Source organism: Malania oleifera, chromosome 9 (genome assembly GCF_029873635.1).
Source record: "Malania oleifera isolate guangnan ecotype guangnan chromosome 9, ASM2987363v1, whole genome shotgun sequence".
Lineage (NCBI taxonomy): Eukaryota > Viridiplantae > Streptophyta > Magnoliopsida > Santalales > Ximeniaceae > Malania > Malania oleifera.
Window position 1 is genome coordinate 94,915,677 of NC_080425.1, and position 17,559 is coordinate 94,933,235.

The window sequence follows — 17,559 nt, forward strand, 5'->3', positions numbered from 1 at the left end:
ACCCATATTTCTCATGGTTGCACCCTTCAAGGTCCCCATAATCATATCCCTTTGAGTTTTAATAGTCCTGGGGCACCTCAGAAGTTCTTAAAGGGCTTTTCACCCTCTGCAAGGCGATTTTTGAAAGCCTCTCAACTTCACCCTTTAACTCCTCATATTTTTTATCGCTCCAGTATCCTCTTCTTCCTCCTTAAATTACTATGAATCTCAAGGCACACTCCCTTTCCTCCTTCCTCTCTTCTTCATTAGTCATTTTACCTAAATCCCTAGCCCCTCTCTGTTGTCCCATTTTACACAGACTGTTTTAAGTTTCAAATTACTCTTGGGTGAGAAAACCTATTTCACCTTAAATCTACCCAATCTACCTTCAATTGACCCAGATCCACAGTATCCCAGTGCAAAACCAAATCCAACAGCAATCGCTAGCAAATCGAGTGGAAATCCAAGAACAGAGACGAGATTCTAAGGGAGGGCTCGCCAAGCAGCATACGCCTTCAAGAGAGAAGCGAGAGGATCTCTAACAAGCTCCAGGGTACTGAATTTTTGTCATTTTCCTCAAGTGGCAGATGGTGCGGGCCCTCTTTACAATTGTTCCTCTTTAATGCTTTTGAGAAAAATATATATTTTTCTAAATTAATTGCTTGAGAAAAATAAATACTTTTTCAAAAACCTAAAATAACTTATTACAATTACAGATTCCAGCAATAGGGAATTTTTTTTTAAAATGTATTTATTATCTTTCAATTATAGAAAAATGTTGACTTCTATGATAAATTGTTTTTATAATTCTGTTCTTTAAAATGAACCCAACTGAGCTGATAAGAAATATTTGGCTACTCAATTCCAATTTTTTTTCAAAGCCCCATACGCATTTTTGTTTTCTAAAATTTTTTATGTTAGTGATTGGAGGATATACTTTGACCCAACTCAGAACTTTTTGGGTTTGCCATTGATTGAAAATGCCATACAAAATGCACGCTTGGAAATTCATTTTGGAAAAATACTCTCCAAACAAATCAATAAAAGCAGTACAATATATCAGTCCTTTCTATCATATTGTCAAACAATGCAATTGCGAACTGCCAAACCGGGTGTAAGGTGTGAAGTATTATCATATTTTAAGCTTTCCGTTGCTTTGTTGACATAAAAAATCTAATCTTATATTCGAAAACTTTGAATTTGAATTTTGTATTGAATTTACATAAGATACAATATAAAATAATACTACAATTTGTTCGAATTCATCCATATTTAAATTTATGATCCTAATTTCATCCGCAAAATTTTTCCAACATAACCAAAAAGTATGAAAACTGCACCAATCATCATCACTTCCATCTTATGACGACTGCATCCGCCAGGACTCATTGGCCATCAACAAAACCCATCAACGCAAATATTTCCTTCAGAACCTGCATAAAGAGATACAGCCCAAAAGGCCTGTTCTAGCTATTGCACTTTGGCGTAATAAAAACTGAATCTATTACTTCTGTATTAGATCGCTTCCATATATTCACTGGAACCATTTGTAACATAGAGGGAGTATTTTCTGTACAAATTCTAGTTAGCAGTGCGAAAAGGACAACACTAAATTGGAAGATACACCTAGAAATCAAAGACAAAAGGCAAATGGAAATCCTAAAGTTACAACACAGCATAAAATTCTCATCGCTGAAATGGAAAAATTACCTGGGATGGTGACGGTTCCAAAAAGAACTGTCAGTTGATCAAAGGGAAAGGTTCTGTTTTGTAGCTTCCATTTTCAACAGCAGATCTTTAATATCCGCTTCCATCCTCATCTTCATATTGGAGTACTCCCGATGAGCTCTTTCAAGAGTCTGGAGTTGTTCAAGTTTTTGTCTACGCATTTCCTCAGCCTCAACCAAACGCAGTTTTTTTATTCGACTTGTAAACTCTTCTTCAATTTTTTCATTCTTTGCGATAGAAATGCATTTTAGACCTTCAGCTTCCCTTCTTGCATCATCAGAACGAGCTTGAAACATTTTAGCCTCTGCTTGTTTAATTCTGACAATGCTTTCCAATTCATCAAAAACGGGTTCCTTTAGAGAACCATTCTGTAACTCTGGATTCACACTCTGCTTATCATTCCTGTCACAATCAAACTGTGGAATTCTGGCTACTCTTTCCAACTGAGAAGCCTTTTCTGAATAGACAGAATCAGGCCCTATAGTCTCCTGTCCCCATCCAGTAATCCTGTTGCTTCCTTCACCTTGTTCCTTTCCAGATAGAATGGGAGAATTGCCCAACTCAGAAGAACAATTTTCTGCAATCAGGTAAAGGATTTGAATAAGTCTCATGCCAAGAATAAGGAGGGAAAAATAAATGCCATTGCCCAGCTGCTTGGGTTGCAGAAAAAGATGTTTAATCAGAAATATGAGACCAAATGCATAATGTAACCACCAGGCAAAAACATTCTCATTATGGCAATTTGACCACAATTGATGATTCCATCGTCAAGAATGGCAATCAATGATAATAACGCAACATTCCATACAGAAGCATGATTACTCCACTGTTTTATAGCATTTTTCCCTCTTTCCAGCTCCAAACATTTCATGTAAGAGCATTACAAGGTGGTATCCGAGGAAACACTACTGATAACAAACCAGTCTATTACTGGTCCCCTCTGGCCAAAGCACAAGTGGCAAATAAGCAAGAAAAATGAGGATTGGCTCTACAGTCCGAACAGATAGCAAATCCAAGAAACAAAAAAGAGTTCTCTAATATACGTATAGGAAAGCAAATTCATTTACGGGAACACAACCATGGAAGATTTTTCCCCACAAATGTGAAATTAGACAGCATGAATGCCAAGTTAAAAGAACAATGAAAAAAATGAAACAGTAGTCGATAAAGGTGAAAAGTACACTAAATGATACCATCTGAGAATAAAAACTATATTTTATGAAGTGCTCATTTTGTTGCTATTAAAAAGGTCCATGTGTAGATAATGAGGAAAAATCAGAGACAAGAGTGAAAAACACAGTAGTTCACTCCCCAAAATGAAGAAGATCTTGAGTTCAATTTAAAGTTAATATATGAATTACACCAAAACTGCCCAAAGTATGATCAATACATAAACAATAAAAAGCATCAGCAAAAACAAACAAGTGTTCTTTCTTCAAAATTTTCACAACCCAAATATCCAGGAAACGTCACCAACTACAGCACATCGTCATATGGAAAAATATGGCTACAGACATAGCATGACAAGATGTCATCACCTTGTATTTGACAAACATCATGCTAATGTTCAAAAGCTAAGCCACAAGCTACAATTATTAACAATAAGGAACTCAATTTATTTGGTCTAATGCATTTTTAATGTCCTATAATGCACCAAAATACCTAAACAAAACCCCCACCCCCACCCCCACCCCCAAGCATAACCATCCATTACTATTTCATGTCAATGTAGTAGTGTAACCATCCATTATTATTTCATATGCCAATGTAGTATGGGAAACAAGGTTGTTGGACGGATTACTTTGACCCAATTTGGTGACTGATTTGATAGAATAGGATCAAGGGATTGTTGAGTCCTAAACCCAAATGTGTTTAGTTAACTAGTAGCTATTGTGTGCATTTAGTTTACCTTTTTTTGTTTCATATTTCATTTTTTTGGACTCTGCAAGAATTAATCGATATTTCCAATTTCATCTTCAAGTATCAAAATTTTCCATATTAATGCATCCGATATTCTTGTTTAGACAATGTGATGTAGAATGGACACAAGAAAGAGACTTTCATTTTCAGTCTCCTATCAGTCTATATTTAAGTTAATATTATATTGAATTTAAGGAAAGAATAGAAAATTGGCCCCTTTTCTGAAAGTAAATAGAAAAACACTTTCTTCGGCCCGTGAAAAGATATGCTCTGGCCTTTTACATTCATCAGAATTTGTGGTAGGAATATGTGTATATGGGGTGTGTTTGTAATGGATGTATCTTTTTGGGATTTATTGTTTTTTTATTTTTTATTTAAAAATATATATATATATATATATCAAGAGAGAGAAATTACTGATAATATATATAATAATATAATAAGCTTTTGATATTCAGTAATTCCTGAAAAAAAATAATCGCAGAAATCCAAACATTTATCTATCCAACCATGAGGTAGATCGGCAGCTACTCCTCCGATACGAAAATAATTAAGCACCATTCTCATACCGGTGGCAGCTTCGAATAGATCATATACCAATTCTCTTTCTCTGAAAATATAGAAGAAAGGGCTAAGCCATAACAAATGAGAAGCTATACGACTCAACTCCAACATAATTACTCTGATATAGCTGGCTCTTTTAGGTATTTGAATATTTCCCAATTGTTCTGGTGCATTTACAGTTATTGCTTCTGTGAACGGGCAGAATTCCATCATTACACATTTGCATTTTGTTTGTATCATCATTTTCAATAAAACTAATCCCATTCAATTCTTCCATTGGAGGGAGCACATAAATTAAATCCCCACAAATATCAGAAGAGCCAGAAGAATGGTCATACTATTCCTGAATCTCATCCAAAATCAAACGGCCATCACATTCAAAATCACTAATGCCTTCTCTTTCACTGTGCAAAACAACACCCCCCCCCCCCCCTCAAAACTGTTTTTTTTTTCCTTGCAAATGTTAACCCTCTCGCCATAGCACCCTTCTGAACAGTTGGCTCTTCAACTACAGTTAAACCACCTCCTGAATCTCTCTTTAATTTTAATTTTTTTTTTCTCGCCAAAAGAAACTGGCTTTTCCTCAAAACCTTTCCCTCATTTCAAAGCCCATACGGCATTGCGTCAATGAAGATACCCCTAAATTTATCAGAATTTGCTACCCAGCCAGTAGTATTTTTTCCCAAACCAACAATATTACCCTGAATCTCATCCTCACAAGAATTTTGATTCCTAGAGGAGCCTCCCTCTTTTTCATCCACTGAAGATGGTTCATCGACAGTCCGACTCTACAGGAAAAACCTCTCCCTCTGAAAAAACAGAAGCAACAGGCAAGCTTCCTGATTTTCTTGAAACTAACCTTTCCATAGTCACTTCTTTCCCTCTAAATCTTTCCCAAACAACTGCTTCTTTCCTAATGGCCACCATGAATCTGCTTCGAAGACAAACATTGCACGGTAAAGGTTACGTCTAGGTTATGCTCCAAAGCTTGGCCAATTGCAGGCACCTCTTGAACTTCTTGAGAAGAAATTTGGGCTTCATTCAGAAGGGATAAGTGGGATTGATAACACTCCTTCAACGTAACCTGTTCTTGGACTTTGTTTGAATTATAAAAGCAATGTCATTAAGAAAAGAAATAATTACAAGAAGAAGAGGACAAGTTATCCTCCCTGACAGAAAAAAACAATATTACAGCAGCACTGCCTCATAATCCCTATGCATATCAGACAGCTTCAATCCCCCAAAAACACTCAGAGGAATGTGCTCAAAAAGAAGCAAAAAAGTGACCTTCTCCCACAGAAAAAGTGGAAAATTGAAGATACTTGAATTCCTTTCAAGCCAAAGTAACCACAAAATGGCAAACAGTACAATTCCAAAAATATCCTCCCTTTTTTACTCTTCCCAAAACCCCACAAGTTCACCAACAAAAAGTCATAAACATTCTACTGAGCTACCCAGTCCTCACTATAAGAGGAAAAAAAAGAGTTCCACAGGTACCTTGCCATCCAAGAGCAAAGAAAAAAATGAGCATTAGATCATTAGTCTCATGTGCTTCATGGTACAGCATGCAAACATCTGGACTCTGGACTCTGGATTAAGAGCTTTATGAGGTCTCCTTTTCTGTAGCAGGTCATTTGTATTAATCCTATTAAGAACAAGAGTCTAGATGGAAGCCCAAATTTTAGAAGGAATTTCTTCTTTCCACACAACTCTGCTCAGACAGGAAGAGCTGAGATTCAAAGCATTTAAAAGATGATTAAGAGAAGACTTGAAGAGAAAAACCCTGAACAACCCTCCAACCCACAACCTAACATTTCACCCTCAAAGCAGGCCAAAAAGAATCCAGCATGCCCAATAAAGAGGTAGCTCACCGACCTCTTATTGGTTGAGAATCCTAAAGCAATGAAATCCCAAGAAGAAGAACCCCCGTCGGAATGATAGTAAGCTGAAATTGGTGCATTATGGACAGGAGAAAGTCTAAACAAACGTAGCACCAACAGCTCCAAGGAAGTCTCAACCACCCAAATGTCATTCCCAGAACTGAATTCTATTGCCATTACCCACTTTAAAGTGAATAAGAAGAAAGAAACCCCAAGCTACCTGGGAAGCAAACTTCTAGCAACTCATACTTGCTTTAATAACCTGATGTCGCAAGGAGCTAGACTCTAAAAGGGAACCTCCATAACCATTTTCCGATTAAAGAGATGTTCTAAGAAACCAACATTGTGAAGCACCCGTCTCCCCCCCCCCCCCCCTGCCTGCCCCCCACCCAAGAAAATATTTAGGTATGGTAACTGCCTCCCAACTAACAAGATGATCCCCTTTTATTCTCCCCAAAACCAGCCCACAAGAAATCTCCCATAATTCTCTCCAAGGCCCCAGTCAATCTGTTTGGGATTAAAAAATGGGAATCTTGGAGAGAGAAGCACTAGTGCGAGGAATCCTACCCCACCAACAAAAGATAAGCCTCTTTCAATTTTCTAATCTTCCCCCAACTCAATCACCAGATCCTAAAAAGCATCCCATGACAATTGCGCACCCTACAGGAAGACCAAGATACAACTAAGGCCAAGCTAAAGAAATCACAGCTAGCTAGAGACCTAAAACTCTCCAACTCCATGCTCAAAATACCCGCTAAACCACTTCCGGAGAAAAATTAATCTCAGCAACAAAATCTTCTCAAAAATTCTCAACAAGGTGAGGAGACAATTTTGTGCTTTTTAATTTGAGATGTTGAGCATGTGGTTCCCCTTGTATCTCCTTCTCCCCCTCTCTCTCCTCCCTCTCCTTCCTTCTTCCTCTTCATCCCCTCTCATCTCCTCCAATTGATTCCTTATTTATCTCTTGTAGTAATCCTTCACAGCTGTTCTGCCTTGCATATCCTTTTTATTCTTCAATCACATGCCATTGAATATCTACCATTTACCAAATTATGTAAATTTAACAGGTATAGTCATTCAAATGTTGCTTTTTATCCCTGTGAGGGGCTTTTGGTTGTGGGGTGGGGTGGGGTGGAGCATAAATTAAGAAATTTTATCGACATAGAAAGAATAATACAAAAATAAAGGAATACAAGAATTAGAAGACGAAGTACCCTCCTAAAAAAACAAAAGAAAAGAATACAAACTAAAATAAACTACTAATGTAACCAAACCCTCCATCCAATATATTTACACATCAGCCAGCCAGCCCAGCCCAACCAGAGTCCTATAAATATACCAAAATCAGAACACCAGAGTGGAGCAATAAGAGAACCTTACACAAGCCAAATAAAAAGACACATCTCACCCGTTGAAGATTCTAGAGTTCTGCCCCAATCAAATAATACACCAAACCACAGCACAAGAAGCACATCTCCAAACTCAAAAGTCAACCCTCCTTCCCACAACAAAAAACCTTAGGGCCAGTTTGGATCAAGGATTTTGCTTGGGAAAATAAGAGAAAAGGAAAATAAGAAGGAAATTCATTTTCCACTATATTTTCTCTCTATATCAAACACCACTAAAAATGAAAATTTGTTCTAATATGGTTCAAAAGTAACAAATATCAAATATTAAGGATGTGTAAAATTAAAATTTTTACTTTCTTTGATAACCAAACATTAAAAAATAGAATCCTTCTTATTTTTCTTTCCTTTCCTCAATATTTTCCAAGTTCCAAGCAGACCATTAAAGTTCTTAAGAAAGTAATTTCCAAAGGACACACTCAATGCTTTCCAAAAACATCAAAAAGTCTGCTAAAAATGTCCCAGGAAAAATAATAATGCACAAACAATTGAGCATTTTAATCACCACTATATGCAGATAAAGCTTTATATCGAGCCTTATAAGTAATTTCCAAAGGACACACTCAATGCTCTCTCCAAAAACATCAAAAAGTCTGCTAAAAATGTCCCAGGAGAAATAATAATGCACAAACAATTGAGCATTTTAATCACCACTATACATAGATAAAGCTTTATATCACGCCTTATAAACTCAAGCAAATCATGGATTCATGGGTATTAGTTCTACAACTTCTAGTAATGACTATGGATCAGGAAAGGCCCTAATTTTGGAAAGAACCTTATATTATCAAAGAGTAATTTACGAGAAATTCCCCCAACGCATGCAAAGGTTAAAGCCTGCCTGCTATCTTTTGGGAGAAGACCAGGAGAAAAAAAAAAATAATAATAACTTGCCTCATTCAATTCCATCTGAAATAAAAATTCCAAGAAACAATACCCTGTCCCAAAAATAAGTATATAAGCAAATAAATAAGTAATCCAGAAATGTAAGCATTATGACAACTTAAAAGATCATAGAGACAAGGATAAGCATTAAAGAACAGAGCATCCGCAATACACTGCTCAAAAATGAACTATCCCCATTGCCAATACTAAACCTTACACAAGGAAGAAAAAGGCGAGAAGCCTGACAAATAAGGCGTTAACAGCAGCTTTGCATCCACACATTTCTTTTGGACCCAATAAGAGTCACCTTGTGCCTAGGGGAATTATGTTCTTGAGGGGAGTGTCATAGCCACATACCCACTAAAGCAATGCTCTTTGTTCTGGTTGAAAGATAATTATCAGTAAGCAGCAGCACAGAGGCTGAAAACAAAGAGGCCAATATAGGGCATAGCCGTTTGACCTGAACTTCAAAGACCAACCTTCCATTACAAAATACCCATGATATCATCCATTCATTTAATCTTACAAAAACAAGTAAAACTAAACATTGATTTAAACAAAATAAATCCTCTTTTAGGGCCATAGGCTGCCCAAAAGTAGATAGAACTAAACTAAAGCAATGCTCTTAGATACTAAGTTTCCCAAATCCAAACTGCTCACACTTAGGCCTACAGAATCATAGCACAACTGACAAAGTGACCTCTTACTCTCATCTACCCCAGACAGACCACAACATAATATGTCGACAATCTGCAAAGGGATTGTCTCCAAGCATCCAATCTCAGATTAACTTTCTCTGCATGTACATTCCCAAAATACAAATCTAGGATTGCCTCCAAGTCAAACACCTGAATCAAAATTTGGCCAACTATGGGTACAATAGTATGCCACACAAAATATGAGATGGACAATACACCTTTCCATGCGCAAACCATGTCAAAACCTACTCTTCTAACCAACCAGCTCACTCCTCTTCACTGGTACCCTGCTTGGCCTAAGTTTCAAATGCACAAACCATCTAAGTCGCCCCTCCCTTATCTTGTCTTCAATGGATAAATAAATATGCACTATGTGCAACTTTTCCATCTAGAAAGGAAAATAATTTTTTAAAAAAAAATTAATTCAGAGGCTGGCTCAATCTATATCCTTCCATCTGGAACTTACAGTCATATCAATCGGTCAAACATAATAGCCTCAATTGAGCGATTTCAAATGCAAAAAATCCACCCCAAGTGATGGTGTGCTTGAGAGAACAAAATAAATTGGACTGTTACATTATGTTTTAGCATATGCAGGGAAGTTGGATTGCTTAATCGTTATTTTTTTATGAATGCTCAGAATTTATGGGAAGAAAGTCAAATATACCAGCCTAACCTTCAAGAGAAGTTTGATACGGTACAATCTCAAAACATATTCAATTAACTTGTTGATGCTGCCACTGTGAACTAACGGCCCAAACAAGATGCAGATTCATTCCTTTTTTAAATAAAGAAGTTGTTTTGAGAGAGAAGAATACAAGAATCAGAGGAAATGGTATCCCCCTACAATAAACACTTAAACACAGAAAAAGAGCAGAGGTGAATACAATGATATATGACAAAGCTCTCCAATCTCTGCGCGCATCAACAAGCTGCTTCCACTAAACAAACCAAAAACAGAGCACCAGACTGAATGCAGAAACAGAACCTTACTCCAAACTAAAACGAAAGACATAACCCTCCCATTGAAGATTCTAGAGTTCTGCCCTAAGCAAATACACCAAACTACATCAAAAGAAGAACACTGCCAGAGAATCTTCCCTTCACCAAAAACCTTCAACTTCTAGAGAAGAACTTTCCAAATAAGAGAAGGGCACACCCAATGCTCCCCCAAAACACCAAAAAGTCTGCTCTAGATGTGCCAAGAGAAAGAACAATGCATTAAAAAAATGCCCACTGCATTTGACTCATTTCTTTGGAAAAAAGTACACATGCATCAGGAGAGAACTTTATAGGGCCTTCTAAACTGAAGCAACTCATTGGTATTCATCCTATTAAGAACAACAAACCAGGTCAACACTTGATTTTAGGAGTATTAAACTTCCAAATATGACAGTCTAAAGGGAATTGAACCGCATTTGAACCATGAGTACGGTGATTGAAGAAAGATTTACATGAAAATTCCCCCGAATCTGACATCCAGACCTTCCTATTTTATTCAGGAGAAACATGAAAAGAAACAAACACCCCTAACAACTGAACAAGATCAGTTGTTTCTGTCTAATTCAAGTTCCAATTTAAATAATAAAAATTCAACAAGCTACCATCCCTCTTAGAAGACAAGAATATAGAAATGGGAACATTATGGCAACCCAAAAAGATACGAGGAGGATAAGGAACAAAATTATAAAAAAAATATGAATATGTAAAAGATTAAAAATATGCTGGTAAAAATATTGATTACGGACACCAATATAAATTAACAATATCAATTAAAAAAAATGAAAACAAGTAGCCATACATTAAGATTTTCAAACAAAATTTATAATAACATTGATAGAAATATTAATGCATAATTTAGAGATAAAATATTGCACATTGAATGCTTCTATGACAGCTATTTGTTATATCGAGTGCAAAAAAGACCAGTTGGTGGTCTTATATGAAAGCTATTCATTATTTTGATAGCTTCATGGAGTTCTAAGAAAGTTTCAACCATACTCACCTAAAGGGAGATTAGAGTAGGTATCGATAGCAAATTTCAAAACAGATTTTCATTCCAATTTTATATTATTTTAATTGTATTAACATAATTTAGATTATGTGCACATGCAACCATTTTTTTTATTTTTTTTCTTGGTGCTGGGAAAGCAAGTGAGAGGGGAGGATGATAAAAAACTACAAAGATCTATTACTTTGACAAACTAATACAAATTTTGAAGGAATCTGAAAAATAATTTTCAAAATAAAAAAATAACTACCTGCCAATGCAGCCTTGACATGCACGAATTCAACATAAATACATAGATTTGAGTTAAATTTATAATGTCATATCTGTTAACTTGTGAAAGAATGATGCAAACCAAAAAACAAAAAGTTCAATAAATGTTTGCATTTGTGCTTTAATGAGTCAAAAACAAATAAATTAAAGATCAGTTAAAATCTACAGATATAAGTCAAGTTATAGAGTCCATCAAAGCATACATTTTCAACTAGAGAATGTATACTTGTGAAGAGAGAGGGGAGAAGAAGAAAAGACGGTTATGGCAATGACAATGAGGGTGATGAGAGCCAAAGTATGGGTTATAAATAATCAACATAGACAAAACCATCAAATTTCAATTCAAGCAGCAATTATGAAATATCACAAAAATTCAATAGAGCCAGCCTTTGAAATAAGTAAGGTTGCTTATTGCTCACCCAAAAAAAAAAACACTCCTGCAATTATTTTTGGCAAGAAAGGAGGTCATTAAAGTTACAATGTCATATATGTCTAATCCTCCCCTTGTCCTGTTCTGGAGTACCCCCATGCACTGATAGCCTTTTTCATTCAATCAGAGATACCAACAATATCATCATGAAAATGACCCTACAAATTTTGAAACATTCTGATTTCTAATCCTTGCTATCAAGCATAAATCCTAAACTGCGGTACAGAGTTTTCATGACTTCATGTAATCACGTTGGCATCTTCCAAAATTGCAATACAGTGTAAGACTCCAGAAAGCATGCTCATCTATCTGATTAAAGTACATCTATCAGAAGATTTCATCTGTTTCAACAGTAAAGCAATAAATAATGATTTTGTAAGATCTTCCATAATTACTGGCATAACCAACCGAAACGGCCATGGAAGGAATATATACAAGGCTTCAAGAACATCCACTGTGGAAGGAAGTGCAAACGCAGGAGGACAATAATCTCTGTACAAAGTGTGGATAGTGATGAGAGTCAATTGTCAGATAGGTAAGAGGAACACATCTTGGGCTCAAAGAATGTTAGAGCTAAATGGGATTCCTTGTCAGGCCCAAATTTCTTATCCTCACAAACAAAGTAAACAGCCATTTCAAGTTTTTGTAAGGGATTGAATAAGCCTGGTACAGCTAACTCCCGTGTGGAGCAGGAGCCAGCCCTTCCCCTTTCACAGAACAGGGTTAACTCCATATTTTGCAAAAAGGGGGATCCAAGCACAGGGCGGTCGACAAGTGAATCCTGCAGGGCAGATTCAAGCAAAGGACGACAGCAATTTGGTTAATCTTGGGATTTCAGTTGATGCTCCGGCACTTTTTGTTTGAGAGGGTCACTGCCAGGAAGAGGGCTTGATCAAGAAAGTGACATCAGCCTTAGCTGAGTAAGGAGATGACAATGCGGTACAGTAACGAGGTCAGGTGATATTCAAAGGATTCCCGACAATGAGGGGGATAAATCTACTGGTAAGGGAAGAAATTTAACAGGGTTTACACATTCCGGGTGGGCAAGCAAGATATTTCTGCTGGGCAAAAAGATGCAAGGAACAGTGCAAGGAGTAGCAAGAGTAATAACAAGGAAAGTTGGGCATTATGTCAGATTATGATAGTGTTGATATTAGTAAATTTGCGAATGAGAGCGGTCTGCTATTGGATGAGGTTCAACAACAGTGCAGCTATGATTCTGAATTATCTGGCATACTTGGGTAGTTGGAGATTTACTGTACGTGCCACCATCTCTGATGGTAGGTTTAGAGGGTACTTTTATAATCGAGGAAGATGGAATGGGTAAGGAGCAGCTGTGCAAGGATGGGATTTTGCCCACTCGACTTAGAAGCACATCCATTGATGGATGAGATGGGTTTGTGGCCAGTTCGGGAAATAACAAAGCTCACTTGGACAGGGGTAAGAGGATATTGAAGCAGAAACAGCATGATTAGAAAATTTGAAGTGCTTAGTGAATTATAAGGGAAGGTTTAAAGTGGGGGTTTCTTATTCCAATTGTTAGCTAGGTTCCTTTTTTTATTTTCTTGTCTTTTTTCTCAAAGATGGCATGCCCTCTTTTAAATTGTATTCCTCTCTAAATATATTTTCTTTTATCGTCAAAAAAAATCAATAATGATATGAGATGAACAACATAAGCATACGTAGTTGATATTCCCATTTGTATACAAGAGCCACCTAAAAAATAAAAATAAAAATAACCATAACGAAACAAAAGTTAAAGAAAAAAAACAAAACAAAACAACAAATAAAATCATCCTCCAATTGGTTAATTTTGGTCTACTCAAACAATGTGAGTAGTCAACTCAAATCGTTTCCTTGGTCCACCTCTATTAACAACCAAATTAGCTTTTGAAAGGCATGAAACTAGGAACAACCCAAATGCTTATAAGAGCATGAAAACATCAAATCATTCCCAAAACGTGGCAATGATAAACAAAAAATAAAGTTCCATGAGGAATGAGTTAGAAAACATACCAGTAAGGAAATGCAAAATAGGATTATAAACCTCTGGAAGGTCAGACCCCTTAGCTAATTTTTCCAACATCTGATCAGCAATATCACGCAGTTGTTTCCCTTTCACATCCTTGCTGGCACGAAATATTCTTCTAACATACTCGAGCTCTTTGGAAAGAGTTTCTGCTTGCCACATTTTTGCAAAATTTTGAAAAACCGCCTTCACAAAACCATACATCTCTGAAGGATGGCCACATGCAACACAATGGAACTGCATTTCAGCAATCCCATGAGCCCCTGTCGAACTACGTCCATTTCTAATCAGATTTTCTCGTAATCCACAATCCGTATGGCACCAATGAAGGCAAACATCACACCCAACCCAACCACAGGTATTAGATGCATTGTCAAACTTTGAACACATAAGACACATGCAGGAACTACAGAAACCATTCTTCTGTGAACAAACCTTGCAATCACATTCTTCCACAGGCAGAAGCTGCCGACAGCCAAGATTTCTGCATCTTGAGTTCAGATAGATCTCAGCCAAATCAGATGCAGAAATACTATTACTTTGTTGAAGAAAATCATGTATACCAGTTCTCATAGCCACCATGATCTCCAATTGAGCCCTATGGCACTTTAGTAGCATCTCCAAGGTAACATCAGACCCTTTCTGCAGTGCTTTCTGAAATGGACAAGGTTGCCCATGTTTAGCTGCATTCACCATAATCTCAAAAATGCCCCCCTTCAGACATGCAATGGATCGCTCGGCCATTTCCTGAAACCTCCTAGCCACAACATAGAATGGTTCAGAAATTATCATCGCAATCATCGTCTGAACAAAATCAGCTCCACCTATCCCCACTTGTTCATTTTCATTCTGGCTACTAGTCCTATATAAAATACTACCATTTTTATCTCTCATTAACTGCCTCTTGTCTTTACTATATTCTGAAACAGTTTCGCGGGAACCAACACTCTGTGAAGGTGATCTAACATCACTGAAATGCCTTGTCTGTGCTCCTGACAGCTGTTTATGAAAACTCAACTGCCGATCCAATCCTATGGGGGTTTTAGTGCTTCTCTCTGAAACTCTCAAATGTTGGTCTTGCACAACTTCACCATTTAAAATAACTTGCGACATGTGCAATTGATGTAGAGAGCCACTTTCATTCAATAAATTTTTTTGATACAAGGGAACATCTTTGTGCTTAGGATCATTTGAAGATTGTCCTTGCCAAGTTCCATGGGAAACTTGATCCACTCCTTGAAAGATAGGACGACTGCCAACTGATTGCTCATAGTTATCGAGTGAATTCTGTGTCAGAGAGCAACTTGGGTTGTGAGCAAATGGCTGAGAACCTGAAAATGACACTGATGCAGTGAATCCATCAGAATTTGTGCGAAAAGTGTTACTTAAGGACTGAACACTCCTTGCACGACTAGGGGAACCAGGAGCTGGGATTAAATTGGTGGAAGAAATGGGCAGTAAAACATTAGGTAAACTGAGAGAAAGATCCAGAGGCTCCAGCATTAATTTTTCATCCTTAAGCTTATTAATGTCTGATTGGTCCATTCTCTCCTGTTTTTTAACCATGGGGCCAGAGAACAACTCAAAGCCCCTACTCCTTGGCCCCTCCATATCACTGTCACTGCAAATTACAAGATTGCTTGATCCTCTTTCTACATATACTTCACCCCCTGTTATATCATGTATATCGGAAGCCACATTTTTGCCTTTCTCCTTGGAGTTCTGTGTGAACTCATCCATAATGAGGTTCAAGGTTACTCCAGGTACCCCATTTTCCTGGGCAACCTCCATACCTGGTTCTTGCAAATTCGCATTCTCTGCATCAACTTCAAGGTGTATTCCCTTGTCTTCCTTACTTTCCTTCACTGAAGGCAGTGATTCATCAACTGTTATGTCCTCCTTCACATCTTCCTTGCAGATGCTACCATCCCTGAAGCATTCATCTTTTCCACCACCTTCATCGCAAGATCTAAACTCATCCCTACTGCTTCCCATTCCATCAGTCAAATTATTATGACAATCTGGCAATTCATTAATTTCCTGCACCACATCTTCTGCTGGATCTTGTGGTTCAGCTTCCATCTTTCCCTCACAATCAGTCTCTTTGCTATGTTCTGTTCCCCACCGTCCAACTTCCTGTTTCCACTCCGAACCACTCTCTTTATCAGGCATTTTCTCTTCTTCAGATGAAGATTTTCCTTGATCCTCAAGAACCATCTCTTCAACTACTTCTCGAGTCCGAACCTCTTCACAATCAGGATCCAAACCAGGATGAGCTTTGGTTTCATTTTGAGGTTCAAGTTCAGATACATGTTCTGGTTCAGGTTCCAGCTCCCCTTCTTCCATTTCACTGCCGCCAGCGCTCTCAACCTGCAATTCTTCATTCTTCTTCACTTCAATACTCTTTGACTGCTCACTACCCGAGTCCTTCGACAAAGCTGGTGATTTTGTTTCTCTCAATCCCCGTGGTGACCTTGCACTTCCTCTATCCTCTAAACCACCCCTAGTCCCCCTAACCGAATCACTACCGCTCCTACCACCATCATCATAATCTTTGCTTCCGCCAAACCTCCTCCATGAAGAGACACTCCCTTCTCGCCGCGACCGATCCCTCTCTGATCTAAACCCCTTTGGGAACTCCCTCCTCGAACCACAGAAGCTCTCAGACCGGTGTATCCGATCCACATTATACCCACTACGTGGCGATGACACCACACTCCCTCCTCTCTCCCCACACTCCCAATACCTATCAAACCCCTTCCTCCTATCAAAACTCTCTGAGTTATAGTCTGATCGCTTCCGTACTGACCTCAAACTCTCTCTCTCTTCATCCACGGACCTATCATACCGAGATGAATACGAAGACGACAATCCCTTCCGTCCGTTCTCAGATTTGTAGTAATAACTCCGATGCGACGATGATCTATTGGAATCGGAGTCTTTGCACACACTCTTCTCTCCAATAGAATTAAGATCATCACTAGATCTCAATCTCTTCATCTTTAACTTACAGAATCAAGCAAACACGCAAAAATAACACATTAAGCACAAAGTTGAGCTTCATAAACCCCAGCTTCTTTTTCCAATCTTCCGAACCACTCCACAGCTGGACATGTAAATTTCATTAATACAGCCAAAAAATAAAACGCCAAACAAGATTGAGCCCACAGAACCCTAGAATCTTCGAAACCCTAGATTTGTTTGAACCCCAAACGTCGAAGTCCACAGGTATGAAATCCTAAGATAAAAAGAGAGAAAAAGAGAGAAATAACGAGATAGAGAAACAGAGAGAGCGAAGTAAGATTTACCAGAGGCAGCGATTATACAGGTTGGCCGGACCTGATCGAGAAGCGCGACCGCCGGCGAAAATTTCCAGGCGAGATTTTTGTGGGGACGTCGAGGTTGTGAGAGAGAGAGCGAGCGTTTTGTTTTCGGCAAAAAGAAGGCTTTAATTATATCAGTCAACGCAGTTTTAACGACTGATGACAACAGGGGCGTTAAACGAGGCAGAAGCCAACTTGAATACGCCGGGTGCGCAGAGCGCATAATCTCACCTTGGGAAATGGGATGGGCCCTATAGAAAATAAAAAATAATTTTTTTGTTATTAAAGTTATGTACACCCATAAAATTACCTACCCAATATGAACAGTGTTGCATTTTATTTTCATTGTTTTTTTAAAAAAATATATCGGAAATATAAATAATGGATTTGACTTTTAATTATTAGGTATTATATCAAATAAAAAATATAATTCTAA

General features: G+C 37.8%; 1 protein-coding gene across 3 annotated transcripts; it reads right to left on the bottom strand.

The window, feature by feature from the left end:
* Window positions 1-1,158: 1,158 nt before the first annotated feature.
* On the bottom strand, window positions 1,159-17,324 carry LOC131165014 (protein OBERON 4). Of its 3 annotated transcripts, none has more exons than XM_058122624.1 (4): window positions 17,109-17,251; window positions 13,788-16,906; window positions 1,690-2,284; window positions 1,159-1,412 (listed from the first exon to the last, which is right to left on the bottom strand). In XM_058122624.1, the coding sequence occupies exons 2-3, from the start codon at window positions 16,798-16,800 to the stop codon at window positions 1,728-1,730; spliced, it is 3,570 nt and encodes a 1,189-aa protein (XP_057978607.1). In that variant the 5' UTR covers window positions 16,801-16,906; window positions 17,109-17,251; the 3' UTR covers window positions 1,159-1,412; window positions 1,690-1,727. The 3 variants fall into 3 exon arrangements, with proteins under 3 accessions (XP_057978607.1, XP_057978608.1, XP_057978606.1); XM_058122625.1 differs by having other exon boundaries at window positions 1,159-1,440; XM_058122623.1 differs by lacking the exon at window positions 1,159-1,412 and having other exon boundaries at window positions 1,466-2,284; window positions 17,109-17,324.
* Between the last annotated feature and the right edge of the window lie 235 nt (window positions 17,325-17,559).

Coding starts and splice junctions, on each gene's coding strand:
- LOC131165014 (XM_058122624.1), bottom strand. CDS start 16,800: ATGAAGAGATTGAGATCTAGTGATGATCTTAATTCTATTGGAGAGAAG. Junction 2,285..13,787: donor TATTTTGCATTTCCTTACTG/GTATGTTTTCTA, acceptor ACCTGATTGCAG/AAAATTGTTCTTCTGAGTTG.